Genomic DNA, 20,511 nt, shown 5'->3' with positions numbered 1-20,511 from the left:
CCAGGTAAAAGATGGTTTCTAGCTAATCTTGGTTATTTTTTTTAAAAAAAGTTAGGGGTTGGATAGGAGACCACCAGAAAATCCCAGAGTATTGGCTAGCTGGGGAAGGAGTTTAAAAATATGGCCATTCATTAACATCACCTTGTCCAGAAACCTCTAACATGATTCTGAAGGTCAGGAGTGGTCAGGAGCTGAGCTCAATGGAAAAGTGATTTTAAAGTTGATTTTGACACTTGTCTTTATGCCACTAAATTTAAAGATATGCTAAAACGGAAGTGCCTGATTTGCCACCAAGATAACTTCCCCCAAAATATTAGGCCAGCTGATCCATCTTTTCAGTTTCTTACATTTGTCAATATCATACCTTTCCCTTGAGATAGGACAGGAAATATTACAATCAACAGCTCCGCTTTTTTATGCATTGGTTATTCATGGCTTTCCTCCAACTGTAGGGGAGTTTCCAGAATTATACACTAAAGAAAGATTGGTGAAAGAAAAAGTAAAATTTTGAGCCACGGCTAGCTAAAGTCACAGGGTCCATTAAATGATATTAACTCAGCCTTCTTCATGTTTTCTAGAGATATGAGGCTGTTGCTGGAAAAAAAACCATGGGAAACGACCTCATACGGATTTTTTCCCTCCTCTTCCCTCCTTTCTGTTCTATAGCTTTTAACACCCACCCCCCCCTTTTAAACTCATTTCCATCTCAATTATTTGGTTGCTGTCGGTCTGCAAATATTGCGTAAGCTTGCCCTCTTGCCCACTGGCGCCTTTAGCAAAAACACTGCCCCCTGATTGCTTGTCACATTTCTTTAAATGTGGGGCCCTCCAACCCTTCTGCCCCACTGCTGCCTGTTTGCAGAAACCAAAAGAAATCAGCATTCCCGCCCCTCCGGCTGCTCAGTAGGTCGGCTTCGTTCAGCTTGTGCATCATGGCCAAGAGTCTTTTGATATTGTTTTTCACCCTGTTGCTTCTGAACGTTTGCTGGCCATCCGAAACACACAAGGTAAGTTTGGCCTCTAGCCGGATAAAGTTTTTGGGGGGCAGGAGAGAAGGGCGTTGTGCTTTAATCCACAAAGTGTCCAGCTCTGCACTGAAAATGTGCAATCTGCCAAGTGACATAAGTGTGGTTTTCTTTAATTTCTTCACAGCCCACATTAATGCTTCCATATCCAGTCTTGAATCCAACCTCTGCAAACTGTCAAGTATCTCTCTCTCTCTCTCTCTGGTTGGATGTGTGGACCTCTGACTTCTTTGAACTGTGGTCTTTTGATCTGAGAGTTTTTTGATCTTGATATGTGAGGGTTGGACTTTCTTCTCCCCTTTCTCCTTGTAGACTTTTCTGAATAGTTTGAAAGCCCACGATGTTTACTTTTATTTCGGGACAAATTCAAGGCTCAGAGGTAAGAAGATGCCATGTCTGTGGCACCGATTTTAATTATCATTGCCCTGATTTTAACTAGGCTCGAGATGTCATGAGGCAAGTGTATGGATCTAGGCCAGTTGTGTTCCATATTTAGATTGGAATTGGAATAGAATACAGAATAGAATAGAAAATAGAACAGAATAGAAAGGATTAGAAAATAGAAATTAGAATAGAAAAGAAATAGAGAATCGAATAGAATAATACAATATAGAATACAGAATAGAATAGAAAATAGAAATTAAAATAGAAAAGAAAAAGAATTGAATAGAATAGAATAATACAATATAGAATAGAAAAGAAAATAGAAAGTGTAATGGAAGAATAGAATAGAATAAAATAGAAATTAGAATAGAAAATAATAGAAAATCGAATAGAAAATTGAATAGAATAATACAGAATAGAACAGAACAGAACAGGATAGAAAAGAATTCTCCAGATATAAAATCAATTCAAGTTTGGTTCTGTTCAGGCCCAGCATATCCGTGTCTCTATTCTCATTTTTCCAGTGCCAGAATTTGAGGTCGTGCCTCTGACTTGCTCCTGCGAAGACGGACCAACGTCTTGTACAGCCCAGCGTTGTTCTTTCCAAGCTTCAGGAGATCACTTTGCCTTTGAGTTCTCTCCAGAGCAGGCCCTTTTCCCCCCGTTTTTCGTGAGCACCCGAAGATTAAACTCTTCCGCCAGTTTGCTACGGCGTTCAAGGCATAATTGCTTTGCTGGAGGGAAGCCTCTCACACCCCTGGGGGCAAAAGGCCGTGTCACATATTGTGAAGGAGAACTGGTAAGTAACATCTCAAGACCTTTCGGGCTGCCAAGGGGCCGAGTTCCATTCAAATCTCCCGGTTCCAAACATACAACCGTTCAATGCAACTAAAGTCAGTTTGCTTCGTGTTTATAGAGTGTCGAGCTATATTTGGTGGATGACTTTGGGCCAGTTCTCTCTCAGACTCCTCATCCCGATAAAACCCCTTTTGTTTAGGTTGAAGTGAATTCCTCTACAGCAAAGTCCCGGCTGACAGTCTTTCAAGAGATTTCACAACTACAGACCTTTATCAGGCTTGGAAAGTTGCCAGGGTGATATCTTTCAGATGCCACACTGTAGCAGACAATAGATGGCAAGAAGTCAGGGACAGATCTTCACCCTAATTAAACGAATTAATTGTCTCCTGCAAAACTCTATTCCCCTTTCCTTCCTCTTTATTCCATATGGGAGGGCCATTCACCATCCATCAGAGCCTTTACTCCTGAGTCGAGCCTCGTTCCTTAAGTGTTCCCTTCTCCAGGCAGCTCTGTGCATGCGCACACTGGGAACAGGCTCCAGCTGTTCTTCTTCCCCACTGATCTCCAACTCCAAAGGCAGCTGATAACTGTCGGACGGCCCTGGCCCCATCTCTGCCTCCGATGCAGAGCCCTCGCCAGAGCCTCCCCCAGACTCCAGGACTGGCCCAGGTTCCTCCCCAACCTCCTCACTGTTTGAGTCTGCCGCCAGCTCCATTGGCCACTGGCAGGCAACAACACAGCCCGACCCACCTCACAAGGCGGTTGTTGTGGGGAAATTAGAAGCAGGAAGGCGTGTTGGATATAGGTCTGCGGAGATGCTCAATCATCCAAGTCACAGCTGACCCAAAGGCTTCCCCTTTTTTTCTTCTTCAAAAGGCAGCTGGGCCTTTGGTTGTTGTTTTCCTTCTTCTTCCCTTGAAAACATTTGACTTCTCATTCAGGAAGTTTCTTCAGTTCTAAACTGAAGGGTGGAGAATGGAAGGATTGACGTCCTTCGCAAGTATTCAGTCATTCGCACGCCGAGGCTCTCTTCTTTCCCTTAGCAAGGCTCGATCAGCGTTCATGGCAAGAAGGTTCACATCACACCGGTGAGAAAGCAACACCAACGCCACCTGGAGCGACCCCTTCTCTCCAGGCCCCACATCGTCTTCAGCAGTCTGTGGGACGATTCATCGTCAGCGCAGACCAGTAAGTTGATTTTTTTCCCTTGGAAATGAGAGAGAATCCAGAAGTGAAGGGATAGCCTTATTCTTAGAACCGTCCACGTGGCTCAGTGGTTCTTGGAAACTCAAATTAAAAACGGAAGTTACGTATCTGTAATAATCCCATTTCTTTAAACGCGGCGCCTGTGTGTTTTATGGTTCTTTCCATCTCTCTGTGCAGAGGGAAGAGTTTCATCCCGGATTCGCAGAGGGGTTGAGGAGAAGGTGAAACATCTGGAGCTCTTAGTGGTGGTGGGGCCAGATGTTTACCAGTTCCACAAAGAAGAGACTGAGAGGTACATCCTCACCAACCTCAATATTGTGAGTTCTTTGGGGGCTACACACGGGAAAATTCCTTCCTTCCTTCCTTCCTTCCTTCCTTCCTTCCTTCCTTCCTTCCTTCCTTCCTTCCTCCCTCCTTTTCCTTCCTTCCCTTCATCATCTCTCTTTCCTTCCCTCCCTAGTTGCATTTGCTTTCCTCTACAAATAATAATGTATTAATCTCAGATTCTTTATTTCTCCTGACAAACTATCTGAATATATATCTATGTATATATTTCTCTTACGTAGGGAGCAGAGCTTCTCCGAGATCCCTCACTGGGTATTCAATTCAGGGTTCATCTGATCAAAATGATTATCCTCGCAGAATCTGAGGTAAAAAAAAGAGAGAGAGAGAGTAATAGAGAGAAAAGAGGAAAGAGAGAAAGACAGAAAGAGAAATAAAGAAAGGAGAGAGAAAGACAGAAAGAAGGGAGAGAAATTGATATTTTTTCCCTCCATATTCTCCAGAGAAATGATACTGAAACTATGAATTTGTGACTCTGCCTAGGAAGCACCTAAAGACTGTCCGTTATATGGAACCTTCTTCAGATAGAGATAAAATATTAACTGTGGAGGCAACGTAAAGTATTTGGAGAGAAACAGCTTAGGCCTTTCTTATTTTTAATAGACTTACCTGTCTGGACAATCCAAATTTGTGGGTCTGAAGTTTCAAATTGACCACCTAAAATTGTGGTTGTTCTATCCCCAAAGATTGCATTGCTATGATATGGATCTGTCGAATCTCAGCCTTAATTGTGTCCCCTTGAATCTGGGTCTAAATGGGGCTCAATGTGTCTCTCCTTTTCCCAGGAAAACATCCAGATCTCCACCAACATCACAAGCTCAATCCTGAGCGTTTGCAAATGGAGCCTGGAGATCAACCCAGAGAATGACCTGGAACCTTACCACGCTGACCTTGTTCTTTACGTCACCAAGTAATTACCGTTCACTTTGAGGAATGGTTAGCCTGCCAGAAAGCTTTGCACTGGAAGACAAATTCCCTTCCCCGGAGCCATAACGGTTTGTGTTGAAGCCTTAGGAGCATAAGTAGTCTTCAGACTTACAACGGGTCACTTATAATCCAGGTCGTAAGTAACTCCTTAGGTTGATCCGTCAGAACTTTAACTCTGGGAACTGCAATCTGAAGTGAGGTATAAGCGGCCCAATTGGCGGAACTCTGATCGTAGCTTGGTTGTTTTTTTCCTTTTTCCTTTTCTTTCTTTTGGTCTTTTCTTTCCTTCAATTTTTCGTTACTTCCTTTGCCTGCCTAGATTCGATCTGGAACTCCCGGATGGAAATAAGCAGGTGCGTGGCGTCACCTCGAAAGGTGGGGCCTGTTCAAGGTTTTGGAGCTGCGTCATCGCCGAAGACACGGGCTTCGGTTTGGGCATCACCATTGCGCACGAGATCGCCCACAGGTGAGTGCGCAAGGAGGACCAGAACGAGCCTGGAATAAATAGATAGGTAAGTAGGTAGGGAGGTAGATAGGGAGGTAGGAAGGTAGGTAGGTAGATAGATAGATGGATGGATAGATGGATGGATGGATGGATAGGCTCCTTGCTGTCTCCTTCTTGCTCACACATCAAATACTTTTTCAGTTTCCAAACAGCCCTCAACTCTCTCACACACTGACAGGATGCGAGCCAGATGAATACCGATGGGTGCTGGTAGACAGAGGCACAATCACCCCCCGCCTTATTTTCCTCCCCCAAAGCTAAGCCCGACCACATTGTTTCATAGCAAAACGCGCGTATCAAGCTAGTGCGCTATAAATTGCGATCGTAAATTCAAGCTGGTTTGCAAACACCCCAAAGGAAAATTGTCTCGAGGGCAATTCTGGGATTTGGGATAACGGTAAGGAAAATCTTCATCTCAACCGCTCCTTTGATCTCTTCTTCTTCTTTTTTGATTCTGGTTTGATGGCAGCTTTGGGATTGACCACGATGGAGAAGGGAACCGCTGCGTGGCAGACCGACACGTTATGGGCTCCGAAGGGGGACACAACAGCGTGGACCTGACATGGTCGGTCTGTAGCAGAGAACAGCTGCAGGAATTTGTCAGGTAAAAGGACCAAAGCTCTGCTTTCTGTCTTCTTTGGGCCTCTCATCCAATGCAGAGGTGCAAGATCTATCCATCAATTACTTCTTGCTAAGAATGTGTGCTCAGATATCAAAAGATATCAAAAGAGAGGAATGCACACTCACTAGCACTGATGATGTTACTGAGGTGGGTAATGAAAGGTCTGCAAGAAAGCATCCATGTTCAGAGATCCCCAAGGACTCCATAATTATCTCCTCCTCCTCCTCCTCCTCCTCCTCCTCCTCCTCCTCCTCCTCCTCCTCCTCCTCCTCCTCCTCCTCCTCTCCACAAACCCCACTCCCTTCTAACACGATGATGTTTCCTAGTTGGGTAATGAAACGTCTGCAGGAAACGCAGCCCAGCTCAGGGAGCACCAAGGAACTCCACTTTGCGTTCTTGAGACGGCCTTTCTGTATTCTTCCCAACTAACCCAACAACCTTGGTTTCCTCTGGTTTATTACCAGTACAGGCCAAGCAAGCTGCACAGATGATTTGCCTGTGTTAAAGACCAGTCTGCCGGAAGCAAAGCCTGGCCTGTATTTTGGGGCAGACGAGCAGTGCAAAATCGCCTTCGGTTCGGGGGCTTTGGCCTGCACTTTCAGCTATGACACGGTAGGTAAAATTGTTCCTTCTGGGATTCATTGAAACAGCCTGCCTTCCTTCCTTCCTTCCTTCCTTCCTTCCTTCCTTCCTTCCTTCCTTCCTTCCTTCCTTCCTTCCTCCTCCCTTCCTTTCTTCCTTTTCTCATCCCTGATTTCAGCATCTTTCAGTTTTCCTTCCTTCCTTCCTTCCTTCCTTCCTTCCTTCCTTCCTTCCTTCCTTCCTTCCTTCCTTCCTTCCTTCCTTCCTTTCCTCCTCTTCCTCCCTTCCTTTTCTTTTCATCCCTGATTTCAGCATCTTTCAGTTTTCCTTCCTTCCTTCCTTCCTTCCTTCCTTCCTTCCTTCCTTCCTTCCTTCCTTCCTTCCTTCCTTCCTCCTTTCCTCCCTTCCTTCCTTCCTTTTCTCATCCCTGATTTCAGCATCTTTCAGTTTTCCTTCCTTCCTTTCCTTCCTTCCTTCCTTCCTTCCTTCCTTCCTTCCTTCCTTCCTTCCTTCCTTCCTTCCTTCCTTCCTTCCTTTCCTCCTCTTCCTTCCTTCCTTTTCTCATCCCTGATTTCAGCATCTTTCAGTTTTCCTTCCTTCCTTCCTTCCTTCCTTCCTTCCTTCCTTCCTTCCTTCCTTCCTTCCTTCCTTCCTTCCTACCTACCTACCTACCTACCTACCTATATATACTGTACCCTTTGTCTCTCTATTTGTTTTAGCTTTATTGCATTCTTGTGGGATAAAGGAGGCCCTGGAAATAGATTTTTGGGAGTGACGAAAATCTTTTCCCCTTTCTTTCCTCCCCTTTCCCCAGGACATGTGTCAAGTTCTCTCTTGCCACACCAATTCGGCCAACCCGTCCTCCTGCTCTCGGCTCCACGTCCCGCTTCTGGATGGAACCGAATGCGGGATCAACAGGGTAAAATCAGATTCTTCTGGGTGGCGCGAGGGTCATTTGTGCACCCCAGCTTTGGATCCAGCCAGGAGATCTGACTCTTTCCCCTTCCAGACGCTCCTCTAAAGGAATACACAGCCATTTTGAAAGGTAGAGCTCTTTCGTCATAAACCGTAGTTCTGTCACAATCTTTTCTTTCCCCCAGTGGTGTTTCAAAGGACGCTGCAGCTCCCTAGAAGATCTGTCTCCGGTTAGCATGGTGCATGGGCAGTGGTCCTCCTGGGGATCCTTCACTCCCTGTTCCAGGAGCTGTGGAGGAGGGGTCACGTCAAGACAACGACAGTGCAACAACCCCCGGTAAATAAGGCCTCGATCTTCCCAATTATGACACCCATGCTTAAGTGGCATGGATCAAGGGTTAGAGTTAAGAGTGTGCCCTACTAAAGGGTAAAGGTAAAAATTCCCCTCCTTGCACATCCCTGCTAGTTGTTTCCGGCTCTAGGGGGCGCTGCTCATCTCCGTTACAAAGCCGAAGAGCCAGCGCTGTCCGAAGACGTCTCCGTGGTCCTGTGGCCGGCAGGACTAAACGCCTTCGAAGGCGCATGAACGCTGTTCCCTTCCCACCAAAGGGGACCCTATTTTTCTACTTGCATTTTTTACCTGCTTTCAAACTGTTAGGTTGGCAGAAGTTGCTGGGATAAGGAACGGGAGCTCACTCCGTGACGCGGCGCTAGAGTTTCGAACCGCTCAACTGCTGACTTTTCTGATCAGCAAGCTCAGCGTCTTAGCCATTGAGCTGCTGCGTCCCAATAGATGTTGCTGAACTATAGTTCCCAACCGACCCAGTGGTGAGGAATCCTGGGAAATGTAGCTCGGCAACGTCTACGCCTGGGCTTTCGTTTATTTATTTACGGAGTCAAATCGTCACGAATTAACAATGCAGACGGGGCACTGCATCGTAGACACGCCAGTTGCCAGAGCGCCTGCATTTTGATCGTGTGGCCACGAGGATGCTGCAGCGGTCGTACCTGTAGAGGACCGGTCACAAACGGCTTTCGTCGGTACCGTTGTTAAATTCGAATGGCCACGAATTGAACATTTGTGAACCTGAGGGCTGCTGGCACGAAGTCAGGCAAAATAAGATGTCAACTCACAAAACATTTGTGTGCCTGTTTGAGGGTTGCCATGAATAGAGAAAGCGGCGGAGAAGAAATTTGAAAGAGCAATGCAGCCGTTTGGAACTGAAAGCGCGTTCCATTCATATCTTGCCAAGATTGTAACTAAGCTACTGGAATTTCTGCCGCGCAAATCTCTAATTGGAGAACGTGATTGATGACTCTGGGCTATGAACGTGTTGCGTTGCAGAATATGAATTATGACACATCCAGAGGGGAGGGGATTGGGGTGGAAACCAGGGTCAAGGGTGACAGTGAATTATGCGTCTCAGAATCGGCTTCGTACAAGCCAAGCGGACATGTTCGCTCCTAATAAATCCTTTGAAGATTTGGAAGCTGGGCTTGAGGCTGGTGATTTAATTAGGGCAACTGCCGGAATCCCTGACATAAGAACAGCAATTTTAAACAACAACAAAAATGGTTGCAGAGGAAAAGTTATCAGAGCCCTCCGAATCTTGCGGAGAAACAACCGTTCCAGAGGTCAGGCGCGTCTCGCTTCAGAAATTCTTTTTCTTTTCAGACCTGCTTTTGGAGGGCAACCATGCCAGGGAGAAACCTTGCAAGCCGAGATGTGTAACGTGCAGGTAGGTGGACGTCGGATTCCAAAGAAATCCAGTTCTGAAGAAGGAGCCGGGTGGTGGTGGGGGATGCCTGTCGACGCCCCGATTGCCTTGCAGGATTTCCCTTGCATGTGAGAATGCGTTTGCAACCTTAGCTTTGAAGGAGCGTTAAGGTCTGGAGGTAGAGTGTGTTGGGAAGCCACCTGCCCCATTGGCCGTTCGCCCTTCTTCTCTCTCGAGGAAGGCTCCAAAACCTACTAGAAGGCACGTGGGAAATGACCAGGGGTGACACATCGGGGAAAAGATGGTAACAAAGATTCAGCCCATCTTCTCATTTGCTCATGATCTCTCCCCCAAATTTGCGTGTTCATTCACGCTATCTTGGCAAGTGCACATTTGCAGCGGTGGCAACCCAGCGTTAGACGCTTCCACTTGGAAAACCTGCAGGCCTTGCCAGAAGTTCTTGAGGAGGACTATCCCCTCAAAAGCAAAGTCCAACTCTCTCTCTCTTCGGGAGGGGAAACGGTGAGCGTACGGCGCTGAGCTCCTGCCTTCTCTTCTCCCGAAGCCCTGCTTGAAGACCCAGATGGACTTCATGGAGGAGCAATGTTCAGCCACCAACCTGAAGCCGCTCTACCTTCACCGGCAGTTGCCTTCCTTCTACAAGTGGGTTTCAGCAGCTGGCTACGCCAAAGGTAAATTGCTTTGGGTGGCCAACCGGGGAGGGGCCAGGGTTGAAAAACCACACCTAGCCTGGAGAAAGGAAAGGGAGGGAGGTTTTCCCCCTCTTTCGGAGAGCGAGGACCGCTGGACTGGGAAGAGACGGGGATGGTTACTAAGTTGGGGTGGTTGTGAAAGGGGGTCGGATAAATTCACGGAGGACACAAGTCTGTGGAAGGTCTAATGGCCCAGAGCGACTTAGAACTTTGGGTCTGGTGTAGCAGCAAATTTATTTCTAAGGGTCAGGTTGCACAAAAAACATCTTCCTCCTCCTCCTCCTCCTCTTCTTCCTCTTCTCCTCCTCCTCTTCTTCTTCCTCTCCTCCTCCTTCCTCTCCTTCTGCTCTTCCTCCTCTTCTTCTTTCTCCTTCCTCTCCTCCTCCTCCTCTTCTTTCTTCTTCTTCCTCTTCTCCTCTTCTTCTTCTTCTTCTCCTCCTCCTTCCTCTCCTTCTGCTCCTCCTCTTCTTCTTTTTCCTCCTCTTCTTCCTCTCCTTCTCTTCTTCCTCTCCTCCTCCTCTTTTTTCTTCTTCTTCCTCCTCCTCCTCTTATTTCTTTTTCGCCTCCTCCTCCTCTTTTCTCTTCCCCCTCCTCCTCCTCTTCCTCCTCCATTACCCGAGTTCCCCCATTCTCTTCTATCTGCAGGAGATGCTCTGTGCCAATATATGTGCCAGGCAGCTGGGAGGAACTTCATGGTGAGCCGTGGCGACCGATTCATCGATGGGACTAGGTGCAGGAAAAACAGCCTGGCAGACAAGGATGCCCGTGCTTCGTGTGTGATGGGCCGCTGCAGGGTAAAGGCTTCCAAATTCTCTCCTTGTTTATGAATTCAAGACAATCTCCCACAGTTCTCAGCCTGCATGGCCCAAAGAAGTCCGGGAGATGCCCTACTCCACAGGCCGGGCTGGCTATCCAGCAAGCGACTTCCGGTCATTTTTTTTCTCTCCCTCCTTTTCTTCAGGCGTTTGGGTGCGATGGCCGGATGGACTCCGGAAAGAAGATGGACGCTTGCCAGATATGCGGAGGAGACGGCACATCATGCGTCAACGTGAAGGGCTCTTTTACGGAGGGAAAAGCCAGAGGTATAAGCTCCGTTCTATCCTCTCTGTTGCCTTTTTTAGGGGGGGTCCAGTCCTACATACAGATATTCCTTCTTAGGACCAGAATTGGGACCGGAACTTGTGTTGCTAAGTGAGGCAGTTGTTAGTTTAATTGCTTACCGATTATAGCGCCTTTTTGGGGTGGTTGTTAAGTGAACCACCCCAGTGTTGTGGCTCTCCGGCAGCTGATGGAGCTGACAGCAGAGTTGGACAGTAGAGAGGAGGTCGGGGAGGAACTTGGGCCGGGTCCGGAGGCTGAGGAAGGCCCGGAGGAGGGCTCTGCATCGGAGGGAGAGATTGGGCCAGGGCAGGCTGGCAGCCATCAGCTTTCCCTACCTCTAAGTTACTCAAGTTGAGGTCTTCACAACCCTCTTCTCTCTCCCCGTGGCTTGCATTCTCTTTCAGAGTACACAACCTTCCTGACGCTGTCTCCTAACACAACCTCAGTCCACGTGGTCAACCGGAAGCCCCTCTTCACCCACTTGGGTGAGTCAATGGAGCCCAGCATTGGTTGGGCAGGGTGAGGGCGAGGGCCATAGAAGAACATCAAAGAACATCAGCTAACCACAATGAACAGTGAGGACAATTAACCGGTGGAATCCCTTGCCTTCAGAAATTGTGGGTGTTCCATCACTAGTTGCTTTTAAGGAGAGGCTTGGCGAAATATTATAGGATTTTTTAGGGGGTTGGACTAGAAGACCTCCAAGGTCTCTTCCCACTCTGTTATTCCGTTCATCCTAGCTGTGAAAATTCAAGGACAATACACCGTCGCTGGGAAAGGCCTCGTTTCTTTAAACGTCACCTACCCTGCGATCTTGGAAGACAATCGGTTGGAGTACAAGGTCTTCCTCACAGGAGATAATCTCCCCAGTTTGGAGGAGATTCACCTGGCCGGACGAGTCCAGGAAGAGACGGAGATACAGGTAAGGTGGTGAAATCACAACAGCTAAGGAGCAAGGGCTCTAAAGGGAAGGCAAGATTAGCTTAGGAAACAAAGCAAACTACCTTGGCAAACCTGTGTGGGATGATGGAGCAGGTTATTTAATCGCACGCCGTCCTTGACTTATGGGCTCAGTGGGAGTCTAAAATTTCTGTTGCTGAGCAAGACAGTTAAGTGAGTTTTGCACCATTTTACCTTTCTTTCCACCGCTGTTAAGCGAATCGCTAAATACGAGTCCACAAACACCTGGATTTGGATCGTGTGACCATGGGGGAAGGCTGTAAAGGGTCGTAAGCGTGAAAAAAAGTTTTACTTTTTTTCAGCGCCTAAACGAACGGTGGTAAGTTCAGCCCTGCCGTTATGTTCCGCGTTCCTTTTTCATCCAGGTTTACAGGAAGTACGGGAAGGAATATGGAAGTGCCACCAGCCCTGATATCACCTTCAGCTACTTTAGGCCGAGTGAAAAAGAGAGCCACACCTGGACGGCCCAGCTCAGCCAATGCTCAGTCACCTGCGGGACAGGTGAGTTTCTTAACTGTCCTTTTTTTTCCTTTTCTATCTCTTTAGCTTTAGCCCCCGGGGTATTTGGGGAGCGAGGAAACATCTCAGAGAATACACAAGGTTGAGTAAACTCTTAGTAAAAACACAAGGTTGAGTAAATTGGGGCCAAGGTGCATCACATTTAAACATTTGGGGGGGAAAAAACCCCAATTTCTTTGCTCTTTTAAGGAAGCGGGTTTTTTTCCCATCTCTCTGCTATTAATTATTGTAAAGCTGGAAGGTCACAAGATGACACGGCGGCTTTAAGAGGCGCCTTCCAAAGAGAGGCTACTTTCATGAGTCCATGTTGTTCAAAAGACTGAAACTAGGAAAAAAGTGACTGATGACCGTTTTTCACCCTTACAACCGTTCCAGCGTCCCTGTGGGCCAGGGGGGTCAAAATTGGGATGCTTGATTCACTTAATAACGGTAGTGAGGAAGGCCGTAAAATGGGGACAAATTTCACCGAACAACCATCTTACGTAGCAACATAAATTCCAGGCCTCAATTGTGGTTGCACGTCGTATTATCTTCCGTCAGGCGGGGTGATTCCTTTTCCGTTGCCTTCCAGTTCCATCTCTCCTTCCGTGGGGAAACTCCCTCGCATTTACGGAGACGATGACCCCAAATTTTACTCTGCAGGCACGCTGCAAGTCCGTTACTCCTGCTTTGATCAGGCAAGAGGCGAGAAGGTGGAGGACTTTTATTGCCTCAAGAGGCCAAAGCCGCCTTCTAGGCAAGAAACGTGCGCGGTGAAACTCTGCCAACCGCGGTGAGTAAAAGCTGCTCTGGACCATTTTCGTTCAGCCCGGGCCCTTCAGCGCAGTATCCATCCGGTCTGTTGTCATCTTATGCCATCAGACTTGAAATTTTAGGCTTAGACAACCTAGAACTAAGCTGCCTTCAGCCCGACCGAAGCGTGGTACATAAAATTATCCATTACATAATAATAATTGGCAAGTATTCCTTATATTATTTATTATTGTTTATTATGAACTGTCAAACCTAATATCAAATGTCATAGGAAGAAATATGTTTACTGATCTATTCGTACGTTTACTATTTTTTTATTTCTGTATATTTGTATGTTTGTATCTTTTTAATCCTTTGTAAATAAAGTTCGGTTTTAAAATTTAAAATAAATAAATAAATAAAATTAGCCATTACAATGTCCTACCCGTCAAAGATTACTTCAGTTTCATTCTATTCTATTCTATTCTATTCTATTCTATTCTATTCTATTCTATTCTATTCTATTCTATTCTTATTCTTATTCTTATTCTTATTCTTATTCTTATTCTTATTCTATTCTATTCTATTCTATTCTATTCTATTCTATTCTATTCTACTCTACTCTACTCTACTCTACATTCTTCTCTTCTCTTCTCATGGAGCCATGGTTAGATGTAAGTAAGGAATATGCCTGTAAGACAGTAGGACGCTTCAGAGTTAGGCAGGGTTGAACAGGGACTTAAACCCAGGTCTTTCTCATCGAAATCCAAACCTCACCTTCATTACACTCCTTCTTGTACCCCACCTGCGTGCCCAGAGTCTTTTTCTGAAGACCAATCCTGGATTCTTCTTCCTTTCTTCCCATCCAGCTGGAAGAAATCACAGCTGTCCAGATGCTCTGCCGTTTGTGGCTTGGGGGTGGCCACGTGGCACGTGACCTGTGTCCAGGCCATTGACGGGCTGGAATCCACCGTGGATGAGAGGTTGTGCCCAGCCGGCCAGAAACCTCCGGCCTTCGTGCCTTGCACTGTGGATGTCTGCCCATTGGGATGGAACACGGTACGTATCTCTGGCCTTGACGTAGTCCTCGCTTTGCAGCCATTCATTTTAGTAGCTGCGATGGCCTGGTTTAGCCACTGGGCGAAGACAAGGGTTGTGTCAACTCATAAAACACCCCTACGCCTGTTTTACTAGTTGCCATAAAAAAGAAAAAGAGGTTGGAGAGGAAGGAAATTTGGAAGAGCAGAGAAGCAGTTTGGAAGTAGAAGTACATTCCAACTCTTATCTTTAAAAGATTGTAACTAAACTACCAGAGCTTTTGCCTGCTAATATATTTAATTGGAGAACGTGACTGACGACACCCAGCCTGTGAAGGTGCTCAATTGGAGAATCTGATTTATGACACACCCAGGAGGGAGGGGGAAACAGGGCCACAGGGGACTGTAAATGACATAGGCCAGAGTTGGCTTCCTACAGGGCAGTGTCAGAATGTCACCTCTAGGGAATCCTTGGAAGTTTTTTGAAGTTTGGCTCGAGAATCGTGATTCAATTAGGGCGATTGCCGGAATCCTGACAGGTTCGTTCCTAGAGGGCACTGACATTACAGACTTAACAGGACTACCCAGGGTCAGCTTTGGAAGCCACATTAGCACCTGACGCTGGTTTTGGTGTCTCCTGAAACAGGAATCGAAGTCCGGGGCTCCGGAAGAGCGAGACCGGAGTGGAAACCAGTCTGTGTACGTCTGGAGCCCCTTGGCTGGGAAGTGTCCCGTCTCCTGCGGAGGAGGTGGAGATATTTAACCTGGATTCCTTGATCATTGATCCGGTTTCAGTGTCTGATCCAGGGAGGGAGGGAGGAAGGGAGGAAGGAAGGAAGGGGAAAAAGAAGGAAGGAAGGGGAAAAAAAAGGAAGGAGGGAGGGTTGAAGAAGGAAAGGAGGAAAAGGAAGGAAGGAGAAAAAGAGGGAAGGAGAGAGGGTTGAAGAAGGAAAGGAAAGGGAGGGAAGGAGGAAGGAAGGAAGGAAGAAAAGAGGGAAGGAGGGAGGGTTGAAGAGGGAAAGGGAAGGAGGAAAAGGAAGGAAAGGAAAAAAGGAAGGAGGGAGGGTTGAAGGAGGAAATGAAAGGAAATGAAAGGAAGGGGAAGGAGGAAAGGAAGGGAGGGATGGAAGGAGGGAGGACGGAAGGAAGGAGAAAAAGAAGAGAGAAGGAGGGTGGGTTGAAGAAGGAAGAAAAGGAAAGGAGGAAAAGGAAGGAAGGAAGGGCAAAAGAAGAGAAAAGGGGGGAGGGTTGAAGAAGGGGAGGAGAGGAGAGGGAGGGAAGGAAGGAAGGCCTAAGGCCGTAGTTCTCAATCTTGGCCCCTGTAAGATGGATAGACCTCCAACTCCCAGAATCCCCCAGCCAAGAGAAAGTCATGTCCGCTGGGTGTAAGACAGCATCTGAAGAAACAATCCTGCTCAGGACAAGCGAAGGACTGCTCTTTCCCACAGGGCGGATGTTGCTGAGTTACGTCTGCTTGGCTTTTGACACTAAAGAGGAAACAGAGGAGAGGCTCTGTAACCTGACGCAGAAACCAGCGAGCCGTCTCGAAATTTGCAACCCTGAGCCATGCCCACCAAGGTAAGGGTGTGTATGTGCGTGTGTGTGTGTCTGCAGACCTTCCCCCTTATACGGGCAGTCCTCGAGTTACGACTGTGGAATGGAACCCGCCGATTGCGGTCGTAAGTCCTGACAGTTGCCATCAACCCCACGGCCGAAGGGATTTGACCCCCGTTCTTGTTTGAGGGTGTTAAGTGAAATAATAATAATAATTTTGGCAACCGGGGTGTGCAATGGTGATACTCCCTGGCTAGCTCCCAACAAGGAAAGTCCACGGGGAAGCTGGATTCGCTTAACAACGGCTTAAGAACAGCCGTGGCCGAAAAGTCTGTTAAAAGAAAAAAGGCCAGGTGCATTTTGGGTAACAACTGCCTCCTTGTTTAGCAACGGAGCGTCACTCTGGTCTTTGGTTGTCATAAGTTTGAGGACTTCCTGCGCCGGACCAGACTTCGAGTCCTGGAAGACCGGTTCCCCCCCCCCCCAAAAAAAAACAGGGGCACAGGGCTGCTGCTCCTCACCTGGATTCTGCCTCTCTCCTTCCCACTCAGGTGGTTTTACAAGCAAGGGGCGTGCAGCGTTACCTGCGGCGAAGGGGTCATGCGCAAAATCTTATACTGTGCGCGAGGGGCTGAGGAGGAGGAAGAGGAGGAGGAGATCCTGCCCGACGCAGCCTGCGAAGACTCGTCGCGTCCCCAAGAACAGGAAACCTGCCACCTGGAGCCTTGCCCAGCCAGGTTATTTGCTTTCTCCTTCTTAATTGGGGGGCAGTGGGGGGGTTTAGCAAGCCGTTTTCCCCCTCTCGCCATCCGAGTGGTGGGACTGGGGTTGGCCAACGAAGGTGCGGCCAGCAGATTTCGATCAACGGTGTCCACAGACCTGGCAGCAATCAACAAAAATTCACACAGAAAAGATTAGAGGAACCATGCTATTAAAAATAAAGATTTTTTTAAGTAATATAGAATATACAGTATAATTGGCTAAAAAAAAGTGGCGGGGGGAGTAAAACTGTTTAGTGAAAACGACTAGAAACTCTAAATAATAGATGATAGACGATTGCCACGGTCTTTCCTGTCCCTTCAACGTTGCTTTCTCTCTCCCTATAACAACAAAAACAGCTGGAAGGTGGCTGAGCGAGGGCCTTGCTCCTCTTCGTGTGGGCTTGGCGTCTCCACCCAATCCGTGTCCTGCGTGAGGCTTTCGGGAGGCTTTCGGGAGGTGGAGGTGGCCGAGGGCCAGTGCTCCGAAGCGGAGAAGCCCCTCTTGGTCGTGCCCTGCATTCTCCGTGTCTGCCCTTACGAATGGGGGTTCACCCAGTGGACGAAGGCAGGTACCCCTGTTTGCCACAGCGGGCGACCTTCGGGCGGTCCGCAGGAAGCTGAGATGGAGACCACGCTCAGCTTCCTACCGTAACTGAGCCTGCGGTTTCGGGAGTTAAGTCGTGACCGTACAAAAACAGGCTCACCGCGGGCCCAATTTTTTTTTTTGCCATGGTCATTGTAAAGCAAACACGGCCGTCGTAAAGGGAATCCATTTTTATGGGGCATCTTTTGGGCGGAAACCGGAAATATTTCATAAATGGAATTCACGCAACTGTGTAAATGCACGCCAGTTACAAGCCCCCGTATTGGGGGGGCAGGGGGGGGTCACGTGAGCAGAGGGTATGGGGTTCCATGGCAAGGGTGGGCTGCTGGGTGGGGGCTCAGGAGAGCCCCCAACTAAGACTCTGTGGGGCTCAGAGAGCCCCCAATAACCTCCGAAAGACAAGCAGCCGGGGAAGGCGCTAATAGGCTTAATTGAACTTCTGGGCATTCAGCCAAGAGCATTTCACACCTGGTAAAAGTCTTGCAAGCTAGATGAACAATCCAGGGCCAAGAAAATAGCATAGAAGTAGTCCTTTATTTATAACCGGTAAGCGATCGGTTGTAAAATCGAGGAGGTATCTGTCATCTCTGCTTCTCTCCTTCCAGTGCTCTGTCTCCTGTGGAACCGGCATCCAGAGACGGCAGGATTTCTGCGTCAACCCCCAAACCAAGACCCGGGTCAGCCCTCTCTTGTGCATGCATGTTCCTAAACCCATGATGGTGAGAACATGTTCCCCCACCTCCTGCCTCGAACAGGCCACGATGAAGTCAGATCTGCAACCAGGTGTCCCCACAACAACCCAGCCTTCAACGGCAGGGCTCCTGACTCCTCCTCCTGAGGTCACTCTTCCTCTCAAAGGATGGCAGGACCAGGCCTTCAATCGTCCGTGGTCCAAAGGAGAAGATCCTCAGAAGGAAGAAACCAAGGGAGATATCGTGGAGGAACCCAGTTACGTAGCAGGGCTAGTTACTACGAGGGCTTTAATCCGAGGCAGGATTTGCGTCCTGGGGAAACAGGACTGGGCTGGGTGGGAAAATCCAGCAAAATGCGGCTGCAAGAAAACCGCTGAACTCAGACCACCAAACCATACATTCTCCTCCTCCTCCTCCTCCTCCTCCTCCTCCTCCTCCTCCTCCTCCTCCTCCTCCTCCTCCTCCCTGATTATGTTACCAAGTTTGGTAATGAAACATCTGCAATAAAACCACCAAACTCAGACCATCAAACCCTACATTACTCCTCCTCCTGGCCACAATTCCTTCTAGCACCCCTAATACTAACCTACTAAACACAAGAAAACAACCAAGCTCAGAGACTAACAAGCACCCCACCGTTCAACCCCGAGCTACCAATATTCTCTGCTACCCAATTTCCAAGGGGTTTGATTCACCTGTCTGTCCCCGTCTCTAACGTCTCCTCCTCCTCCTCTGGCTCTTTTTTTTTTTTCATCCAGGTATCTGTGGAAGGCAGTGGCTGAATCCCAGCGGATTAATCAACATGACGGGTGTGCAAGCCAGGATTTGCACGGTGGCCATAGGCCGGCCTTTAGGGGAGACGATCGGAGTCCAGGTGTTGCACAGTTCCCTGAACTGCAGCGCAGGTGAGCGTCTCCCAGGTTTGGTGCTGATCATCAACCCAAAGATTTATAACCAAAGATCCATTCTCCACCCTCTTCTCTCTCTCTCTCTCTTTCCAGGGGAGATATTGCTCTTTTCAACACGGACGATGTGGCGGATGGCTTGCAAGAAACTGAAACTGCTGATGGTGAACACCCGGACCAACACCCTGATTGTGAGGCAGCGCCGGCTGTTGCCGGGCAGTGGCGTTGTGCTACGCTACACCAGCGGATTGGCTGAGAGGAGGCACCATCAAGGTGTGTGTGTGTGTGCAGTCCCTGGAAGGGTTTTTTTGGGTGAGCTGCATCAATGGAGGTTTTCAAGAAGAGACCGGACAGCCGTCGGCCTGGGCTGATGTATAGGATCTCCCACTTGAGCTGTGGGTTGGACTAGAAGACCTTTGAGGCCCCTTCAAAACTCTTTTAGTTCTTCTGTGCTCTCTCCCGCGCTGCAGCCTGCGACAGGCAGCTGTTTGGTCCCCGGGGGCTCATCCTGAACCCAGGACTGTCGCCGGATGGGGAACGGCAGATGGCTTGCAGGATATTTATCGACGTGGCGCCCCACCTGCGCATCGCCGTACACGCGGTGTACGTGGCATTCCAAACAACGGCCAACGAAACACACTCCAGCTACATTTCGGTAAGCGTGAATTGAGGGGGGGGGGCGTTTACAGAGCCCTCCCGTTGGAGCGTAGAATTAACAGGGGCCTTGGAAGGGACCTTGAGGGGTCATCTAGTCCAACTCCTCCCTGCTCAAGGCAGGAGACTTGTATCATCTCGGACAAACGGCTGCCCAATCTCTTCTTCAGAACATACACATAGATAGATGGTAGAAAGATGATGGATGGATGGGGAGAGAGAGAGAGAGAGAGGGGTGGGATGGGATGGATGGATGGATGGATGGATGGCAGGAAAAAGAGGGTGGGGATGGATGGGTAAAGAGAGAGATAGGTTGACATTGGATGGATGGAGAGAGAGAGAGAGAGAGAGAGGGTGAGGATGGATGGATGGATGGATGGATGGATGGATGGATGGATGGAAAAAGATAGCATGGGGATGGATGGATGGACAAAGAGAGTGAGAGAGGGAGTGAGGATGGATGGAAGGAAGGAAAAAGGTGGGGATGGATGGGTAAAGAGAGAGAAAGGTTGAGGTTGGATGGATGGAGAGAGAGAGAGAGGGTGAGGATGGATGGATGGAAGGATGGTGGACTTACAAAAAGCCATCGACGCAGGCAGGCTGAGCGAGCCCCATTTCCTGTTCCAGATTCGAGATGTCCAGTCCTTGAGGACTACCGTCTTCCATGGGAACCGTCTTTTCTACTGGGAATCCACCGGCAGCCGAGCTGAGATCGAGTTCAACCAAGCCCTGGCCAACGGCAGCTTCCGAGCAGAGTACTGGGCCACCAAGTAGCCCTCTTGGGAGATTGGCCGATGTGGAAAGTGCCGCCAAGGGAGGGGATTGCAGAATTGTCGGAAGGGACCCGGGAGGCCCTCTAGTCAAACCCCACCCCTGCTCCAATCGGACAGGAGGCTGCTGAGCTCTCTCTCCTCAAAAAACATGGACGCTTATGCCTTCCCAGACATCTCTTATGCCTCTGTTTTTTGCGAACAATCATTGATTGTCTTCTCGTTGGTGCTTCTGTCAAGCTACCCAAAGCTGGGTTGGGTCGGTCAAAACTTCTGCCTTTTAATAAAACGTGTTAGTTGTTCCTCTTTGTTTAGGATTTGAGGGATCAGGGCCACTCGGAAAAAGGGAGTAAATAGTGCGATTGCAGCGACTAGGCGGCCGTAGAAGAGAATCATTTTAGTTCCGGGTTGAACGGCAGGGTCCTTGGTGCTCTCTGGGATGGGCTGCTTTCAGCCCTAGCCCTGATGGTGTTACCTAGCTGGGT

General features: G+C 48.5%; 1 protein-coding gene across 1 annotated transcript; it reads left to right on the top strand.

Moving 5' to 3' along the window:
* Window positions 1–805: 805 nt before the first annotated feature.
* Window positions 806–20,328, top strand: ADAMTS13 (ADAM metallopeptidase with thrombospondin type 1 motif 13). Its single transcript, XM_087914738.1, has 30 exons — window positions 806–1,007; window positions 1,338–1,404; window positions 1,934–2,208; window positions 3,251–3,395; window positions 3,591–3,730; window positions 3,980–4,063; window positions 4,541–4,665; window positions 5,002–5,148; window positions 5,657–5,791; window positions 6,274–6,421; window positions 7,206–7,310; window positions 7,492–7,643; window positions 8,982–9,045; window positions 9,590–9,716; window positions 10,383–10,531; window positions 10,699–10,819; window positions 11,243–11,323; window positions 11,579–11,760; window positions 12,164–12,299; window positions 12,960–13,089; window positions 13,919–14,108; window positions 14,733–14,835; window positions 15,535–15,664; window positions 16,192–16,377; window positions 16,759–16,966; window positions 17,611–17,953; window positions 18,456–18,602; window positions 18,699–18,875; window positions 19,073–19,257; window positions 19,884–20,328. Exons 1-30 carry the CDS (start codon window positions 933–935, stop codon window positions 20,028–20,030), a joined length of 4,404 nt encoding a protein of 1,467 aa, XP_087770864.1. The 5' UTR covers window positions 806–932; the 3' UTR covers window positions 20,031–20,328.
* Window positions 20,329–20,511: the final 183 nt, after the last annotated feature.

Source organism: Pseudonaja textilis, chromosome 17, assembly GCF_049901715.1.
Source record: "Pseudonaja textilis isolate UNSWEBS1 chromosome 17, rPseTex1.2, whole genome shotgun sequence".
NCBI classification, from domain to species: Eukaryota; Metazoa; Chordata; class Lepidosauria; order Squamata; family Elapidae; genus Pseudonaja; species Pseudonaja textilis.
This window is presented reverse-complemented; position numbering and strand designations above follow the sequence as displayed.